At 44.4% G+C, this 20,237-nt stretch overlaps 1 protein-coding gene across 1 annotated transcript in view; it reads left to right on the top strand.

Moving 5' to 3' along the window:
• The window catches only part of LAMA1 (laminin subunit alpha 1), a 291,968-nt gene that overhangs the window by 143,395 nt on the left and 128,336 nt on the right, over nt 1–20,237 (top strand). The window contains exons 16-22 of the mRNA XM_073550937.1: nt 1,867–1,977; nt 2,240–2,367; nt 2,587–2,673; nt 3,033–3,244; nt 12,945–13,051; nt 13,193–13,373; nt 14,738–14,874. Coding sequence (XP_073407038.1) covers nt 1,867–1,977; nt 2,240–2,367; nt 2,587–2,673; nt 3,033–3,244; nt 12,945–13,051; nt 13,193–13,373; nt 14,738–14,874 — 963 coding nt within the window. The remainder of the gene's footprint in view (nt 1–1,866; nt 1,978–2,239; nt 2,368–2,586; nt 2,674–3,032; nt 3,245–12,944; nt 13,052–13,192; nt 13,374–14,737; nt 14,875–20,237) is intronic.

Below are 20,237 nucleotides of genomic sequence, written 5' to 3'. Positions count from 1 at the left end.
TTTAAATAATTTAAAAAAACAGCGCGGGTTCCTTTCTATTTTTGATAATCAGCCAAGATTAAATCTGATAGCTGAGGGCTGCAGCCCACAGCTGTCGGCTTTACCTGCTCTGGTTATCAAAAATAGTGGGGCCACCACGTCAGTTTTTTAAATTATTTAAATCATTTAAACATCTTTTGTTAAATTACTATTTTTTGTTACACAGTGCGAAAGCCAATCACAGCCATGCCAAAACTTGACATGGCTGTGATGGGGCCGGCAGTGCCCACACAGGAAAAGCTGGTTGATTTGCTGCGTTGCAGCCTGTCAACAAGCTTTGACCGGGCTGCCGAACCCGAACAGTAATACAGACTTCTGAGAAAAGTCTGTGTTCGGGATCCGTACACGGACCCCGAACTTTACCATTTGGGGTCTCACTTCTCTACTAATAATTTTATTACATAATCATAGGTCACTCTCTAGTTAGATTTCTACAATGTATTATTGTGTTTAAAATGTAGCAGTTTAGATTCTAAGATGTTTAGTTCACATAAAAACCTAAGCATTAACTTTAGGGAATCTGTCACCAGGTTTTTGCCTCCTAATCTGAGAGTAGCATAATGTAGAGCAAGACCCTGTTTCCAGTGATTTGTCACTTTCTGAGATGCTCACTGTAGTTTTTATAAAATTATTTTTTATCAGCAGGAGATTATCACTAGAGGTTTAGTAAACTTGCTGTTATATAGTCCAACCACACCTTCACCACAGATTGGCAGCTTCCTGCCTATGCACAGTGTACACAGAAGTCTGACAATCAGTGGTATGGGCAGGGTAATACTCAGCATTCAGAAAACTGGTAGATCAGCAGCCTTTCATCTCTTCTCTGTAAAAAAAAAATGATGCATTCATTATTTTTTTTAAGCTGTCAAAAAATTGTAAACATGTAACTATCATCATTTTACAGTTCACAGTTTATGATGTTAAAGAGGTTGTCCTCTAGTTTTACAGTGATGATTCCTCCTTGGGATCATCAATGTCTGATTGTCTGGGGGTCTAACTCCCGGCACCCCTGACGATCAGCTGTTATCGGTGGCGGAATCCGCCGTCCGCATGTAGTCACATGCATAGCTGGCCATCTTCTGATAGTGGCTGCCATAGGGTACTGCACATCCGCCTCATATTGATTTGAATTGGAGGCGGCTGTGTAGTTCCAAGCCCTGGCCACTACCAGGAGATGGTACTTCGGACACCATTGCAAAAAAAGGGAGACAAAAAGCGCAATAGGGTCTTATCCACGTTACCAAGGATAGAGTATATCATGAAATTTGCTCACCTGGTTAGGATGAGATAAGAGCATGTAGGTAGCAGCTGCTGCAGATCCACAGGTCCTTAGTGACCAGAAGAAATGATATATCCAAAGGGAATTCGTAGTTGTGTTCCGTGCTGCCGCTGAGACAAATTCCAGGAGAATGCTGTAGGATTGCAGTGTTTTTATTCAACGCGTTTCAGGGGTCTCCGGTCTCATGGTATTTCCTGATGAAGGGGGCTTGAGAACCCTGAAACGCGTTGAATAAAACCACTGCAATCCTACAGCAGTCTCCTGGAATTTGTCTCAGCGGCAGCACGGAATATAACTACGAATTCCCTTTGGATTTATTACTTCCGACACCAATAACAGCTGATTGGCAGATGTACCAGGTGTAGGACGCTGGATAATCAAACAATCTTGACATCTGTTTTTTTTAATAAGCTTTCCAGAAGAAAATAAAATATCAAGTTAGCAAGCCTCCATTACTCTTCTCTGTTCCACTCCTTTTACATTAGCATAGTCCAGTTAAGTGTAGTATGGTGTACCAGAAATAATGGAATGGTGAATCTGTTTTCTAGTCTTGTATCCCGGGATACTACAGAGTTGGAGGGACCCTTTTTGGTGGCATTTGCCAGCCTTGTGAGTGTAACGGCCATGCAACTGAATGCGACATCCATGGCGCATGTTATGTAAGTAAGATATAATCAGTTCATTGCCTGTAACCAGATAATATGACCTCTACTCTGTGTCTGTGCCGCTGTTATTTGCTGACACAGTGTGCGGGTCAGCAGATAACTGTACAGCAGACACTGCACAGATTGCAGATAATGTGACGTTGTGGTGTATTTCTTATGTATTTATGTGCACATTCTAAACTGTAATGGCCTTTTTTAATGAAAAAGCTTGTTTTACTGCACATTTTAATACTAAATCATAATTTATATTCTTCAGGGCTGTCAGCACAACACTACAGGTCCTCACTGTGACCAGTGCCTGCCAGGCTTCTATGGGACCCCCGCTGATGGCACGCCCAATGACTGCCAGCCTTGTTCCTGTCCTTTGACCGTCTCCTCTAATAAGTGAGAAATATAGTTTTCTTTTTATTACCAGATTTTATTTACCTTCCTCTCTTCATAAAGTCATAGGTTTGTCTCATATGTTAGGGTAGTCTTAGGCCACCAACAGCGACAAACATTACTGCACATCTGTGATTTGGATGTATTAATGCTTAGAACAGAGAGAAAACTGTGCTTTGCTTTTTATCTTTTTTTAATAATCAATATTTCACATTATTTCAGTTTCAGCCCAACTTGTTATCTGTCCAATGATGAAGAAATTATTTGCGACCAGTGTGCACCTGGCTATACAGGGACCCAATGCGAGAAGTATGTAGTTTTAGAATTGTTAGCACTTTTTTCCTACTTTATTTGTTGTTGCTGTTTTGTCTTTTTAACAATGTCAATGTTTTTTAATATTTAAAGAGAAACTTTTTGTGAAAGAAAATAGCACTTTCTGCCTTGTTGGTATCATGGCCATGTGATTACAACTCTGATGAGAGCAATGCTTATTTCTAATCAGTCCTATGATGTCACGTGTGTTATGTCAGATGCCTTTAATATTTTTGCTGCTTTGAAGGATGAATGATGCTACTATATTGATCTGCAGGTCATTGGCAGATCTGCTGTATTTTTGCAGGATCAATTGTCAATCTGATCAGGTTTGATGAACGCTGTATTTATTCTAGGTGTGCAAATGGCTACTTTGGAAACCCATTAGTGCCTGGAGGAGCCTGTGTCCCTTGTGACTGTAACGGCAATATTGACCCATTTGTAGATGGACATTGCGATTCATTGACCGGAGAATGTCTTCGATGCATTGGTAATACAGCAGGGCGCCATTGTGAACGATGTGAAGATGGTTTTTATGGTGATGCCCTCTTGGCAAAGAATTGCACTGGTAGGTATTTGTAAAACCCATCTGCAAACATATGATTGAAAATAAGCTGAGTATTCATGGTCAGAAGCTTTTGGGTCATAAAACTTGTTCCTATTAGAGGCAAACAGTGTCAACTTGGGGCCTCTATCCAAGAATTGTGTTTGAGACCCTATCTCTGTTATGGCACTACATAACCACATAGGGACCCCTCTCTTTTTATGACACCAGAAATGCTACATACAGTAGTTTCCAGTCACACACTAGGCATATGTCACATATCTGCAGTCACACAATAGACACATGCAATATTAACGCAAGTCACACACTAGATACATGTTATGAACTAGATTAATGCTTCCTAGTTGTGAGTCATTCACTAAACACAAGCCACATTAACTCAAGTCATACAGTACCGCATAGACAATGTCACACACTAGACACATGCCACTTACATGTCAGTCACACACTAGAGTCACTGCACACGTGGATTTTTGCAAAAGTGGAAAATCTTTATTTCTATTGGACGGTGAAGAAGTGACAGCTTTTTTGACGTTTTGGCCTCACAACGGCCTTTATCATATAGTCGCTGAAAAAATAAAATGTATACAATAAAAATAACAGACAAATATATACAATAAAAATAACATGTAGGATAGATCATAGAATAAGTATCTCGTTGAGGAGCATCTTTATGTTATGTGCCAAACGATCATTAGGGAGTATAGAGACATTTTTAAGACAAAAAATAGAGAAAAGGAAAGCATGGCGGCAGACAGAGTATCACTCTATAAGTAAATATTGAAATCATACCCCTTAGAGAAGAAAGCGGCTAAGAGGGGCACTGGGGGCTGCGGGCCAAAGTTTTGTCTGATCACGTAGACATAGCCATGCACTTAACAAATGACATGTAGACTTAGTCACACAAGAAAGACACCGCATTGAAGGGAAGCAGACACGAAGTAGACACGAGCCACTTAGATGCCACTCACAATTGACACATGCCTTTCACACACTAGACACATGCCAGTCACACATTAGAAATATTCCACAAGCATGCCAGTCACATACTAGACACAAGTCACTTACATGCCAGCCACACACTAGTCATGTCACACACATGCCAGTCACATACTAGACACATGCCAGTCACACATTAGACTTATGCCAGTCACTTACTAGACACATGCCAGTCACATACTAGACACATGCCAGTCACACACTAGACACATGCCAGTCACACACTAGACACATGCCAGCCTCACATTAGACATATGCCACAAGCATGCCAGACACATACTAGGCACAAGCCACTTACATACCAGTCACCCACTAGACACATAAATACCCAATAGACCAATGTTATCAAGGGCTTTCCCATAACAATTACCACAACACAACATACTTTCCACTGACGAGGGCCAATAGCCTGAAACACTGTGTCTGCAAATTGAGATTCTGATTTGGCTTTTATCCTAAGTCATATTACAAGACTCGTTAAAGGGTTGATTGTGACTTGTAGGATCGCTACTACCAACAGGTGGCGCTATAGAGTTCAAGTCCTCTTCCTCTCTGAAGAGGCAATTTGCATACACAACACCTATAGAAACAGGAGTATTAGCCAGGAACAAATAATAGATAAATCTTTACTGAACAAATTTCTAGTCATGTTAAAAAAAATCTAAAAGGAAAATGTGAGACATAAGGTACTGTCACACTTAGCGATGTACCAGCGATCCCGACCAGCGATATGACACGGTCAGGATCGCTGGTACATCGCTAAGTGGTCGCTAGTGAGCTGCCACACAGGCAGATCTCACTAGCAACATCTCAGGGGTCGGGGGTCGCTACATACGTGTCAGACGAGGCGATGAAGACGTCCTCCCGCACGCGTCCCTCGTCGTCACAGCAGGAAGCTGACAACGAGAAACAGTCCAGGACGTTCTCGCGCGATCAGCGATAACCAGCGGGGGAGCGGTCGGAGGTAAGTATCAGACATAGCAATATCGCTATAACGTCACAAAAATCAGTGACGTTATAGCGATATTGCTAGCGATATCGCTTAGTGTGACAAGCCCTATAGGCGTGACCCACACAGGGAGCCTCCGGATGCAGCCAATAAATAGTAATAAATATACACACACCATAAAAGTTTATTTACAAACTTAGCACAAAAACAGAGGGGTCAGTAATTTACCTCCAGAGGTATGCATTGGAATAAAATAAATAAAAAGTGGAGTAGGATACTACAAAGGAAATATATAGCAGATGGAAAAAACCCTCACCTAGAGTATTGTGTAAAATGATCTTCACTAGGAGTGAAAACATATCAGCAAAGAAAATGTTTGCTATTGAAATAGGTGTGCAATCGCCACAAGAGTATAGTCACTGGTTCAAAGAGGCAAAACATATAATCAAGTAAATAGACTTTCAGATATAGGGTGAATTTCCTGTATCGCATTTGTAATGTCTACTCAGAATGATGAATAAGAACCAGAATATGATAGGATGAGCACAACCCTGTGCTAAAATAGCTAGGAGCTGTATCGGAACGAATCAGAACAACCTTGGCATAAAGTGAAAGGAGGTAGACAAAAACTGCATGGCAAAATGAGCATCCCTAACGCGTGTTTCGCATGCAGCTTCCTCCTAGGGATCGTATTGCACTAGACACATGCCGGTAACATGCCAATCACACACTAGACACATTCCACATAGACGCTAATCATGTTTTAGAATCATGCCATATAGTGGTGATTCATGTATTAGACACATTACACATACATGGCAGTCATGCTCTAAACACATATCGCATAAACACAAGTCAATCACTAGCCAAATGCCACATAAACGTAGTCATGCGCTAAACACATTCCACATAGACGTAATCACGTAAGATAGACACCACATAGAAGAAAAGCAGTCATGAAATAGACACGTGCCTCTTAGACGCCACTCACACACTAGACACAAGCCACTTACATGCCAATCACACACTAGTAGACACATGACACAAGCATGACAGTCACATACTAGAGACATGCCACAAATATGCCAGTCACAAACTAGACACTTACTCCAAACATGCCTGTCACTCACTAGACACATGTCACAAACATACTAGTCACTAGACACATGTCACTTTTATGCAAGTTACTCTCTAGTCTAAGTGCGTATTTCAGTTATTCATACACTAAATATGTTAGTGGATCGCCCTCACCCAGGGCGGCGGGGTACTCTGAGCCGGGCCCGGTGGATTTCAATGGGAGTTGTCACGGTAGCTGTGACCCGGTCCGTGGCCCTGGGCGTCCATTGTAAAAGGGGGAAAATGTTGAGTGTGCGGATGATGCTAAAAGTTTATTAGTGAATGATTTGTGACGCCACCTGTGGTGTTCGTCAATGAAGGTGTTAAGCCGACGCTGCAGACAGATCCTCTGGGACTGATGGTGTGGTGCAGCAATGATGGTGTAGCCCTCCACAGGTAGGGCTGTAGTCCCAGGGCAGTGTAGGTCAAGAGATCGTGAGGAGAGGAGAGCGGTGTGGTTTTAAGCATATAGCTGTAGCAGTGCTGAGTGGGTTGGCGCAGGAATAAGCGGATGACACCAAGGGCATGTAGTTCCAAAGCTTTACTCACAGTCTGTTGTGCATACAGGTGCCCACATCCGCGCCGTGTCTTCCAGTTCAGGGGCTCAGTCAAACTCCAGGCAAGATGAAGTACTCCGTTCCAACACTCCGCCAACATAAGTGCCTTTTCTGAACATCTCCCTTTTGTGCCTATAGTGAAGTACTCTCAGTACTGAGTTACACTGGAGTTCCTCCTGTCAGATGTTCCTACGAACTCTACTTGTACGGCAGACAGCTGTAGCCTGCTTCAGCGACACCTTCCTACTAAGTCCCGGCTCACTCTCGTTGCTGCTGTGCCCTCAAGTCTTGTGTGGGAATAAAGTGGTGACGACTTCTATTCCTCCGGTGTCTGCTGCAGGACCATTAGTATCTATACAACCTCGGGGACCGGACCCCGGCCTTGCGCTGTGAACTTGAGAAGGGTTCTACTCTAACCCTAATCCATGGTCCTCCTCTCCTTACGTTCCATACTAATTCTTCTTTCTTATGGAGAGAGTTAGGCTTTCCATCAATGTCTCTTTCCTGTGCCAGCGTACCCAGGTCACTGAGGTCGGCTGCAGCACTTCCTTCATCCATCCCGATCAGGGGATCTTCACTCTTCCTCTGACTCTGTCAGACTGACTCAATCCTAAACTCTTCCCGCTCTTTTGGTGCCAACTAACTCCACCCACCTCCCAGCACGCTTCGTGTTCCAAGCAGGGAGCCACCAAAGGGTGCTTTGCTACACTACTATGTTGTCTGGTATGCAGGTGTTGGAGTGGGGTCCGGAGTCTCCACCTTACCTGAATGGTGGGGTACCACACCTCAGGAGGAGGTGCAGTACCTCTGTGGTGACTGAACCCTCAGGGGCGCCACATACCCCCCCATTAAACAGCACATCTGTGGGCTGCAAGTGAAACAAAGTTAGACAAACAAAGGAACATACAAAATTTTTGAATGCTGATAAACAATTCTTATCTAAACTTCCCAATGTGGGAGGCACTCACTCTTGAACATTGCAAAACAGCTTAACAGACTGTCTATAATTACCTCATTTTAAAGTGCTATGGAAGTAAACTCACTACCAGTTATTATCATCTACACATTTTTCTTTTCTTTATCTTCCATATTCTCTTTTACTGTCTCCAATGGACATAGGTGACAACCGCGGATGCCTGGTTCGTCACCTGCATTTAAATCTTTATTCAACATTATCAAATTCTATAAAATATCCATTCCTAATCAAATACCTAAATACTACTATCAGTAAGCTTTCTATAAAATGTGTCAACACTTCTATAATACACATCACACAATGCATCACATTAAGACATCAATAATTCTTGCACGTGCTGGACACCGCTCCCAGCCGGGATTTCTTGCAGTGTCCTTGGGTTGGAGCTACGCTCCATGATGAGGTAGTTCTTATTCATAAAAGATCTATGTAAAACCAAGAGAGGACACCATGAGAGGTGCAACTATTTACAACACTGTGGATCATTCATTGTCCATGATCTCTGCAATTCAATAAAAAATGTGCTGCCAACGCAACTAGGCAAAAACTTGCAAAACCAAAGAAAAACATGATAACAAAGAAGAAGGCACAACGGTGCAAATACCCTCCTGGGTAACAACTAGTCAGTTACTGGAGTGTTTCTTTATTAGGGGTCTCCTCCTGGGGTAGTGGAAGCTGGTTTCCTTGGCTGCTTTCAGGGGAGAAGATTTGGATGTCCATGCCCACCTCCTGGCGGATTAATGAATTGCCGGTAGTCAGCTGGAATTTTGGGGGCGTCTGCCTGTGGTACTGCAGGGACAGCTACTTGTACCTTGGGGTATTGCACTTCAGTGGACGCAACCTGCCGGACTTTTGCAAGGACAAATACGATGGTGGGTGGTAGTCCTGCCAGGGGAACGTACGCTTTCTCCTTTTTTGTAGGCCGCAATAAAATCTTCTGGGATGCGGTGCACATTAATGGCGTACCAGCCATGCAACCCCTCATGCCGGGTGAAGGTCACATATTCTCCCGGGTGCAAGTCACGGGCAGGGTGTGCCCTCCGGAGGTGAGACTCAATATCCCTCCTACTAAAGAAGAGGTCAGAGATCCTCTGGGGTAAATATATATAAACTTGGCACACACCAAAGGTTTCTGATGCAGAAAGGTGATTTTTAATTATACAACAGTACATACATACACAGACGTTTCGGTCTAGGACCTTCATCAATGTACGATATATTGTACTGTGAGATTCTTAGTGACTGGGCTTTGTGAGATAGACCAATCCTGTGAGGAGGCACATGAAGCCGTCCCACTGCGTGGTGGTTTGTGGAGTGTGGACGCAGTATCCGCCGCGAATCCCAAGCACAAGTAATTAAAAATCACCTTTCTGTATCAGAAACCTTTGGTGTGTGCCAAGTTTATATATATTTAGTTCACGGATTGGGATCCTACTTGGGCACCACCTACAATTCTCAGGGTTGTGCCAACGGTTTTGTTCTTACAGAGATCCTCTGGGGGTCTGAGATAAATCCAAACCCCCATTCCTGGTTAACATTCAGGACCTGACTCCATCCTGCTGAGTCCCGAGGACCGTAATGACCGGCACAAACCCTCTCCTTTCTGTCCATATCAGGGCCCAGTACTGTCATTCTCTGCTGCTCCCGCTCCTTCTGCTCGGCTGCCAGCTGGCAGAGGGTCTGTTGGCAATAGGACTTTTCCTCCTCCTTCACCTCTTGGGGTCGGCCTCTACCCACAGTGGACAGGGGCACTACCACTAGGGTCTCAGGTGTTTCTCCCCAGGGACTCGAATCCCGGTCCCATACCAGGTCCAGCACAACCTGCCCGGATGCTGCAGCAACGGTGCACCCTGAGGCCTTCCCAGCTACAGGGGCGGCAGTCATTCCTAGAGCTTCCCAGTGATGTTGTGTCGGCTTCGGTTCTGGCATCGGGCGACAGCCGTTGGCAGCGTTGGTAACCTGAGCTGCCGGGTCAGAGGCAGGAGACGGTGGTCGAACTGATGGCGTCTCCAGGTCCGCAGGGGCCTCCGGTGGGACCTGCACAGCCGCGCTAGGTCCAGGCAGCAGTCCAGCTTCTTCCTGCTCAGCTCCCGTGCCCTCCGGTAACTCCTCAGAGCAGTCGGCGCTCAGCGGTGGTTGCAGCCGGGAGATGGTGACAGGCGCTGCCGATGGCATCGCGGCAGCCTCAGGTCCCGCAGGTGCTGCCAGAGGGAGGACCAGGGCATCCTCGGTGGGTACCGGTGGTGCAGGTACCACGGGCGTAGGTACTGGTGATATAGCAGCGATGGCGGGTACCGATAGTGAGGGTACCGGTGATGGAGGTACCGATGGTTTAGGCCCCTCCTGCGCATGCTGCCAGTTCAGAGTCCAGAGAGCCTCCTGTCTCAGCCGCAGGCGGTGTGTCAGCTGTGCAATCTCATCCTCCAGCTGCCGGCGGTCCATCATGGAAGCAGGGTCGGAGCCTTCAGCCATTGCGCCGGGGAAGTTCAGCTCAACCTCCTCGTGCTCTTCAGACGTCCTTCCTTCTCCCAATATGGCGTTCTCGCTCTCTCCCTCCTTCTTCCCAGGCTCTTTTCCCGCCACCAGCTCTCGCTCCTCCTTCTGGGGGCGGCGTCCTCTTCCTACTCCTCAATACCAGGCCAGTATACGAACCCCTCTGGGGGTGGGCCATGTTGCTGTAGCATAGAAGTTTAGACAGGGGAGGCCCAGGACAGTTCGCGCTCTTTTCTTAGGACCACCCATGTTGTCACGCCCTTCTTCACCGTGCCGGCGGCCATTTTGAGAGTCCATTTTACAGTCTATTAATTTGGTTATTCTGCACATTCTCAGCAATGTGTAAGTCCAATAAATCTTCAGCACACAGAACCCGGTGGCACCGGGCTTCTCGTCATCCTGTTCATGACGCCAAAAATGGATCGCCCTCACCCTGGGCGGCGGGGTACTCGGAGCCGGGCCCGGTGGATTTCAAAGGGAGTTGTCACGGTAGCTGTGACCTGGTCCGTGGCCCTGGGCGTCCATTGTAAAAGGGGGAAAATGTTGAGTGTGCGGATGATGCTTAAAGTTTATTAATGAATGATTTGTGATGCCACCTGTGGTGTTCGTCAATGAAGGGGTTAAGCCGACGCTGCAGACAGATCCTCTGGGACTGATGGTGTGGTGCAGCAATGATGGTGTAGCCCTCCACAGGTAGGGCTGTAGTCCCAGGGCAGTGTAGTTCGAGAGATCGTGAGGAGAGGAGAGCGGTGTGGTGTTAAGCATATAGCTGTATCAGTGCTGAGTGGGTTGGTGCAGGAATAAGCGGAGGACACCAGGGCATGTAGTTCCAAAGCTTTACTCACAGTCTGTTGTGCATACAGGTGCCCGCATCCATGCTGTGTCCTCCAGGTCAGGGGCTCAGTCAACCTCTAAGGCAAGATGAAGTACTCCGTTCCAACATTAGTGCCTTTTCTGAACGTCTCCCTTTTGCTCCTATAGTGAAGTACGAGGGTGCCTGAAAACTTCGAGGCCCACCCATGAAATCTTTTTTGCATGGTCTTGTTTTGCAGTGCAATATGTTTTTTAGTTAATTGAATGGTCTCATGAGCAATCTGGATTTATTTTGATTTTTTTTGTTTCCGTTACAGCATTTTAAAGTTGGGTCGCAAGGCTGAAATATGGAAATGGAGAAGTTGGCAAAGTTCACACATCGGCTGCTGCAATTCATTCCTGTGGTTTCCAACTGCTTCAGCACCCACCCTATTCCCCTGATTTGGCTCCCTCGGACTATCACCTATTCCCACAGATGAAAAAGCACCTTGGTGGAAGGTGGAATTGCAGCCATTGCAACAGCCGATGTGTGAACTTTGCCAACTTCTCCATTTCCATATTTCAGCCTTGCGACCCAACTTTAAAATGCTGTAACGGAAACAAAAAAAATCAAAATAAATCCAGATTGCTCATGAGACCATTCAACTACGGTAACTAAATAACATATTGCACTGCAAAACAAGACCATGCAAAAAAGATTTCATGGGTGGGCCTCGAAGTTTTCAGGCACCCCTCGTACTCTCAGTACTGAGTTACACTGGAGTTCCTCCTGTCAGATGTTCCTACAAACTCTACTTGTACGGCAGACAGCTGTAGCCTGCTTCGGGGACTCCTTCCTACTAAGTCCCGGCTCACTCTCATTGCTGCTGTGCCCCCAAGTCTTGTGTGGGAATAAAGTGGTGACGACTTCTATTCCTCCAGTGTCTGCTGCAGGACCATTAGTATCCATACAACATCGGGGACCGGACCCCGGCCTTGCGCTGTGAACTTGAGAAGGGTTCTACTCTAACCCTAATCCTTAGTCCTCCTCTCCTTACGTTCCATACTAATCCTTCTTTCTTATGGAGAGAGTTAGGCTTTCCATCAATGTCTCTTTCCTGTGCCAGCGGACCCAGGTCACTGAGGTTGGCTGCAGCACTTCCTTCATCCATCCCACTCAGGGGATCTTCACTCTTCCTCTGACTCTGTCAGACTGACTCAATCCTAAACTCTTCCCGCTCTTTTGGTGCCAACTAACTCCACCCGCCTTCCAGCACGCTTCGTGTTCCAAGCAGGGAGCCACCAAAGGGTGCTTTACTACACTACTATGTTGTGTGGGATGCAGGTGTTGGAGTGTGGTCAGGAGTCTCCACCTTACCTGAATGGTGGGGTACCACACCTCAGGAGGAGGTGCAGTACCTCTGTGGCAACTGAACCCTCAGGGGCGCCACATTAGCACTAACATCTTTCATTAAATATCACTCACATTGTTATTATTACCTTCTTCTGCGGTTAAGATAGAGGCAACTTTTTTAACTAATAAGCCCAGCCCATTTCCCTAATAGCCCCGCCCATCAATTGTGCTCAGCCACGGCCACTCATAGTTTGCATATTTTACATAAATCGCCTATTCTTTCACTCATCTGTGCTACCTGTCTATGAATGCCAGGCGCTACTATACAGCCGTGTTGGGTGTCCGCTGTCGCCCCCACTGTATAGACGGTATGTTTGCCCTGATAGTCATCTGTTAGTTCTTGGTTGGTGTATGAAGCCTATTTTTCATATATTGCATTCTATGTTGATTATATGTTTTATTTCAAGCATGCAGCTGCCACCCAAATAGCTCCGTCTCTGCAGTTTGCCACCATGAAACTGGCTTGTGTGCCTGCAAACCAAATGTATTTGGGAAGCGATGTGATCAGTGTGAGGTAAGATAATTTTTTTGCTGCATACATTTTTTAATAATTTCTGTTCATTTTAAAAGGAAATGTTATTGGTCTTTTACCATCAATTTATATGTATTTCTGTCTCTGTTTATGTTAATGGTTGTCTTCTTTCTCTCTCCCCAGCCTGGATACTACAGCTTGGCATCTGGCCTCGGCTGTCTACCATGTAACTGTAGCCAGTCAGGTTCAATCTCTGAACTATGCAATGATGCTGGGCAGTGCCCGTGTGTCGCCAGCGTGGCAGGGAGTAAATGTGACGTGTGTGCTCATGGGTATTATGGATACAATGATGGTGGCTGCTCACGTACGTTATATTAGACTTGTGTCTGTTAATTGTTTGTATATTGCTAATCTGGCTACTGCTATATGTTAAAGGGGTTTGTTACATCCATGGGAGAGGTGAGGCTCACTCTCGGCATCCCTGCTATTTAACAGTTTCAAGGGGGTGCAGAGCTTTTTACGAGCACCATGTCCTATTTATTCAACGTGTAGTTGTGCAGTACAGAGCACTGAAGAAGCCCCAGTCTTGGCCAGAGCGTTGCACCAGTTGGCAGGGGTTCTCGGAGTTAGACTTCCATCAGTCAAAGGGCACATTCCTACATCTGTATAAATTGGTTTGAGATAGTACCACAATGCAAGGACTAGCCGCGGGCCTCCCAATCTGACCATCGCCACTGTATATATCTCTATGACACTGCCACGCTCCGGTAAGGAGACCTGTGGCCAGTCTGTGCATTGATCTCGGACCGATTTATTAAGATGTCTAAATGTACCCAAATAGTGATGACACATCTTAAGGATATGTAGAGATGAGGTTAGAGTAGCACAACATGTGAATCCAGGGTATCCAGGTGCATGGTCCACTTGAGCCACCAATAAAAGTTCAAACAAACAAGTAGTTTTCATTATATGGTACTACACCATAAAGGTGGCGGTGCCCAAGTAGGGATCAAGTCCATAAAGTATATACGAGGGGCTGCTGATGAGTCTTTGGCGCTGCAAGCTGTCCAAAGGAATATTGTTCCTGCAAGACAATGCCTCCGCTCACACTGCATAAGTGACCAAGGCAAAACTGGCGGAGCTGGCCTTCCAGCTGGTTGACCACCCACCTTATTCACCAGATCTAGTTCCCTCCGACTATCATCTGTTTCCATATCTGAAGAAACACCTCAAGGGTACCAAATTTCACACCATTTCTGATGCCATGGCTGTTATGGATGCCTGGTCTGAGGCACAACTGAAATCCTTCTTTTGCAAGGCTTACAGAACTTGGAATACCGATGTAAGAAGTGTGTTGACATCAGTGGAGAGAATGTGGAATAAATGGCAAGTTTCATCTTCCAATCTCTTTTCTTTCTGGGTAAAGCCAAAGACTTATCAGCTGCCGCCTCGTATAGAGAAACTCAGCACTCGGTGGTAGACAGTAGACTTGTGACAGTTTTAATTTACTAATCCAATTACAAAGTATATTGACGTTTCGGTCCTAGGATCCGGACCATCATAAGAATGTCTGTTACATGCTGATTGAAGTCTGGAACTTAGGACCGAAACGTCAATTTATTTTGAAGTTATTTATTTCAATTCCAGATGGATCCACCGGCATCGTCCATCTGATGTAGTGTACTTTACGTTTTTAGCTTTTGTGTAAAATGTTTGTGTTTTCTCTAGCTTGTCACTGTGCTCACACACAAAATAACTGCAATCCAAGAACTGGCGAATGTATTTGCCCTCCATACACCCATGGACCCAAATGTGAATACTGTGATGTCAACTACTGGGGCCATGATCCAGAGCTTGGATGTTTGGTATGAAATCATTGCGCTGATTTTTGGAGATTTGTTATGTAAAAATCTAAATCCATCAAATTGTAGAACCCAAACTGCTTAGTTTCAAACTCAGATCTTTTGTTGTTTAATTTCCTGGGGTATGCTTTTATTTTCTGTTGCTAGTTAAATCAGATGATGGCTACTTGCAGAAAACAATCATTTGAATGGGATTTTCTATTCCTTTGGCTAATGGATAATTAAAAGGGTTGTCCCCCACTTTCCTAGTTATTTTTAATGGGCCCAGGGTGGTATAAGTGAAAAAAAAACTATACTCACCTCCTTTACCATCGCTGCTACTCTACCGTCGCTACTTTGTCCCCTGTCGGTTTAGTGCTACCAACATCCAAAAGGGGGCATTAGGTGGCCACTGCAATTAATCAGAGGCTACTGATGGGAAGCAACTGTCTCATTCCATTTTGGGGGATACAGTACCCAGGAGTGGCGCTGGCTTGAGAAATGAGTACAGTTTTTTTTTCTTAAACTGCACTGGGTTCATTAAGTATATCTTGTAAAGTAGTGGACAATTTACTAGAAAAAATAAACGCCTGTGGGATAGCTCAATACAGTTGTGGCCAAAAGTATTGACACCCCTGCAATTTTGTCAGATAATACTCAGTTTCTTCCTGAAAATGATTGCAATCACAAATTCTTTGGTATTATTATCTTCATTTAATTTGTCCTAAATGAAAAAACACAAAAGAGAATGAAGCAAACAGCAAAACATTGATCATTTCACACAAAACTCCAAAAATGGGCCAGACAAAAGTATTGGCACCCTCAGCCTAATACTTTGTTGCACAACCTTTAGCCAAAATAACTGCGACCAACCGCTTCCGGTAACCATCAATGAGTTTCTTACAATGCTCTGCTGGAATTTTAGACCATTCTTCTTTGGCAAACTGCTCCAGGTCCCTGATATTTGAAGGGTGCCTTCTCCAAACTGCCATTTTAAGATCTCTCCACAGGTGTTCTATGGGATTCAGGTCTGGACTCATTGCTGGCCACCTTAGAAGTCTCCAGTGCTTTCTCTCAAACCATTTTCTAGTGCTTTTTGAAGTGAGTTTTGGGTCATTGTCCTGCTGGAAGACCCATGACCTCTGAGGGAGACCCAGCTTTCTCATACTGGGCCCTACATTATGCTGCAAAATTTTTTGGTAGTCTTCAGACTTCATAATGCCATGCACACGGTCAAGCAGTCCAGTGCGAGAGGCAGCAAAGCAACCCCAAAACATCAGGGAACCTCCGCCATGTTTGACTGTAGAGACCGTGTTTTTTTCTTTGAATGTCTCTTTTTTTCTCCTGTAAACTCTATGTTGATGCCTTTGCCCAAAAAACTCTACTTTTGTCTCATCTGACCAGAGAACATTCTTCCAAAACGTTTTAGGCTTTTTCAGGTAACTTTTGGCAAACTCCAGCCTGGCTTTTTTATGTCTCGGGGTAAGAAGTGGGGTCTTCCTAGGTCTCCTACCATACAGTCCCTTTTCATTCAGACGCTGACGGATAGTATGGGTTGACACTGTTGTACCCTCGGAATGCAGGGCAGCTTGAACTTGTTTGGATGTTAGTCGAGGTTCTTTATCCAACATCAGCACAATCTTGCGTTGAAATCTCTTGTCAATTTTTCTTTTCCATCCACATCTAGGGAGGTTAGTCACAGTGCCATGGGCTTTAAACTTCTTGATGACACTGCGCACGGTAGACACAGGAACATTCAGGTCTTTGGAGATGGACTTGTAGCCTTGAGATTGCTCATGCTTCCTCACAATTTGGTTTCTCAAGTCCTCAGACAGTTCTTTGGTCTTCTTTCTTTTCTCCATGCTCAATGTGGTACACACAAGGACACAGGACAGAGGTTGAGTCAACTTTAATCCATGTCAACTGGCTGCAAGTGTGATTTAGTCATTGCCAACACCTGTTAGGTGCCACAGGTAAGTTACAGGTGCTGTTAATTACACAAATTAGAGAAGCATCACAAGATTTTTCGAGCAGTGCCAATACTTTTGTCCACCCTCTTTTTTATGTTTAGTGTGGAATTATATCCAATTTGTCTTTAGGACAATTCTTTTTGTGTTTTTTCATTTAAGACAAATTAATTGAAGATAATAATACCAAAGAATTTGTGTTTGCAATAATTTACAGGAAGAAACTGAGTATTATCTGACAAAATTGCAGGGGTGTCAATACTTTTGGCCACAACTGTAATATACACCTCTGGCAAAAATTAAGAGACCACCACATCAAAACTCTGTCATAGGCAGCCCATTCTACAGACCGGAACCCCATTGAAAACCTCTGGAATGTAATCAAGAGGATGATGGATAGTCACAAGCCATCAAACAAAGAAGAACTGCTTACATTTTTGCTCCAGAAGCAGTGTGAAATACTGGTGGAAAGCATGCCAAGACGCATTAAAAATCATGGTTATTCCACAAAATATTGATTCCTGAACTCTTCCTGAGTTAGAACATTATTTTTGTTGCTTCTAAATTATTATGAACTTGTTTTCTTTGCATTATTTGAGGTCTAAAAGCACTGGTTTTTTTTTTATTTTTGACCATTTTTCTTTGTCAGAAAAAAATACAAAATTTATTGCTTGGAAATTCAGAGACATGTTGTCAGAAGTTTATAGAATAAAAGAACAATTTATGTTTTACTCAAAAATATACCTGTGAAGAGAAAAATCAGACAAACTGAACATTTGAAAGTGGTCTCTTAATTTTTGCCAGAGCTGTATATATTTCTTACTATAGGGACTTCATAGTAAGAAATATGTGTGTCTTCTACTGAGACCACATGTATAGATAATGTGGTTCTTTCATTTGACCTCATGGATGGATGTTGTATGAATTTTCTTACTTCTAAGCACAGCACGTACTTCAAACCGACAATACTTTATAAAGTATCATACCTTTTTTTTGCTTCTTACTAAACCTAACCTTTGTACGAAATCTTCCCCTATAGACAAAATGACTGGGAACAGGGCTGGATAGAGATAGAAGAGGGCCCCTATACAAATACAGTATATGGGCCCTTTTCAGTCCAATAATGTGTCTGTGAAAGAAGCTTTTAGCTGCTTTGGAGGTAGAAGTGGGGCCCCTTACCTCTTGTCCCTGCCTTTGTTACACCTATAGCATGTCTGCATCTATGTTAGATCGAGCTAAGTAAATACATTGAATTTCAAATATTTAAAGAGGACCTTCCATCAAATATTTCACATTGAGATGGACAAATGATGTGAAAGTAGCTGGAAAGCAGAATCAAACTTTTTTTTTTATTTTTCACTTTGCAGAGATTTTAGCAATGAAAGTATTTGGCACCTAGCGGGTTAACTTTTTTTTTAGTCAAAGTGGGTGTTATCAGATAGTTTTCACTGGAGTCGTGTACTTCTCCCTGTATGATACTGACCAATCATAAGCAGTCATCAACACTCAAAGTAAAGAAGAACATGCCTTCACCACAGCTTAGAGAAGCTGTCTCATGAGGTGTGGGAGATGTAATGATACAGTTCTGATCAACTGGTCTAACCTCCTGCTTGATTATCGCATTCAGCATGGCAAAGCCGTCCTCAGACAACCATTAAAAACCTCAATACTAGCAGACAAGACCTTTAAGTGCTTGTATTTCTGTGCATGGCAAACATACTTAATATCGAATAAATCAAGATGTAAGTGTTGTTTCCATTTTTCATCATTTACATATCATGAACACTTCTATCGTCCTAGTAATTTCTATAATGCAATAGCTTTTCCTTCTTGGTGCTGCAATTTTAAAGTTGAGAATTGTATATATGAATTCTAAGGAATCTAATATTAAAATTAGTTCATAAATTAGACATGAATTTAATAGGGATCAATGAAAGGCTCCAGCATCCTTGATATTTTTGAATACTAACTTTACCTAATAATATGGGAGGTGATGCAGAACCACCATGAATATAGTGTTATGTGATAAAATGATTAGCTGTGTGATTTCGTTCATTAGCAAAGCCAGGACTCTCTACTGTGGCTAATGACTAATGTAGAGCGAGAGAAGGGGGCTGTCTTAGCTCATGAACTGAGCCGGACAGCCACCCCTCTTTGAACTCTTCACAGGTCACATGCTGACAATGGTAGCGGAGACAGCTATTACTCAATCTATTAAAATGCTTGTGCACGCCCTCATCATCTCCCGCCTCGACTACTGCAACATCCTTTTCTGTGGTCTCCCTCCTAACACCCTCGCACCTCTCCAGTCCATCCTAAACTCTGCTGCCTGACTAATTCATCTCTCTGCTTGCTACTCCTCCACTTCTCACCTCTCCAAATCTCTTCTGGCTTCCATTCCCTCAGCGTATTCAGTTCAAATTACTAATACTGACCTACAAGGCCATCTATAACCTGTCTCCCCCATATGTCTCTAAACTAATCTCCCGATACCTTCCCTCACGTAATCTCCGATCCTCCCAAGACCTCCTTCTTTTCTTCACACTTATTCGCTTTTCACCCAACCGCCTCCAAGACTTCTCCTGAATAGCCTCCATCCTCTGGAATTCTTTGCCCCAACATGTCTGACTATCAACCACATTTGGATCCTTCAGACGGAACCTGAAAACCCACCTCTTCAAGAAAGCTTACAGCCTGCAATGACCCCACTCCCTCCTCACCACTACTGGAGCTACCGCCTCATAATCACTGGAGCTGCTGCAACCCCCCAACCTACTATCTCCTTTCCCACCATCCTGTAGCATGTAAGCCCAAAAGGGCAGGGTCCTCTCCCCTCTGTATCAGTCTGTCACTGTAAGTTTGTTTACTGTAAGTGATATCTGTAATTTGTATGTAACCCCTTCTTATGTACAGCACCATGGAATCAATGGTGCTATATAAATAAATAATAATAATAGCTAGATGTGTATTTCCTGAAGGAAGTACAGATAGTGCTTTGAAATGGTGCCCGGGCTGCCCCTTTAAGAGAGACTTGCCTGCTGCCCCTGCAAGACTTTCAACTCAGGATCCGTTTTAACTGTGGGTGCCTCTCAGGGGCCACTTTGGCCTCAGGCTCTGATTTGGTGGGTGGGGCCCCTCTGGATCCGATTCGGTGGCCTGGGCTTCTCAGGGCTTGAATTGGTGGCCGGGATCCCTCAGGGTCCGATTTTGTGGGTGTGGCCCCTCAGGGTCCGATTTTGTGTGTGGGACCCCTCGGTCTGATTTTGTGGGTGGGACCCCTTGGTCTGATTTTGTGGGTGGGGCCCCTCAGGGTCCGATTTTGTGGGTGGGGCTCCTCAGGGTCCGATTTTGTGGGTGGAGCCCCTTAGGGTCTGATTTCGTGGGCAGAGCCCCTCTGGGTCCAATTTGGTGGGCGGGGTC

Source organism: Dendrobates tinctorius, unplaced genomic scaffold (genome assembly GCF_039654945.1).
Source record: "Dendrobates tinctorius isolate UK_male_01 unplaced genomic scaffold, ASM3965494v1 ptg000171l, whole genome shotgun sequence".
NCBI lineage: Eukaryota > Metazoa > Chordata > Amphibia > Anura > Dendrobatidae > Dendrobates > Dendrobates tinctorius.
The sequence above is the reverse complement of the archived record's forward strand: the minus strand, read 5'-3'. Positions and strand labels throughout refer to the sequence as shown.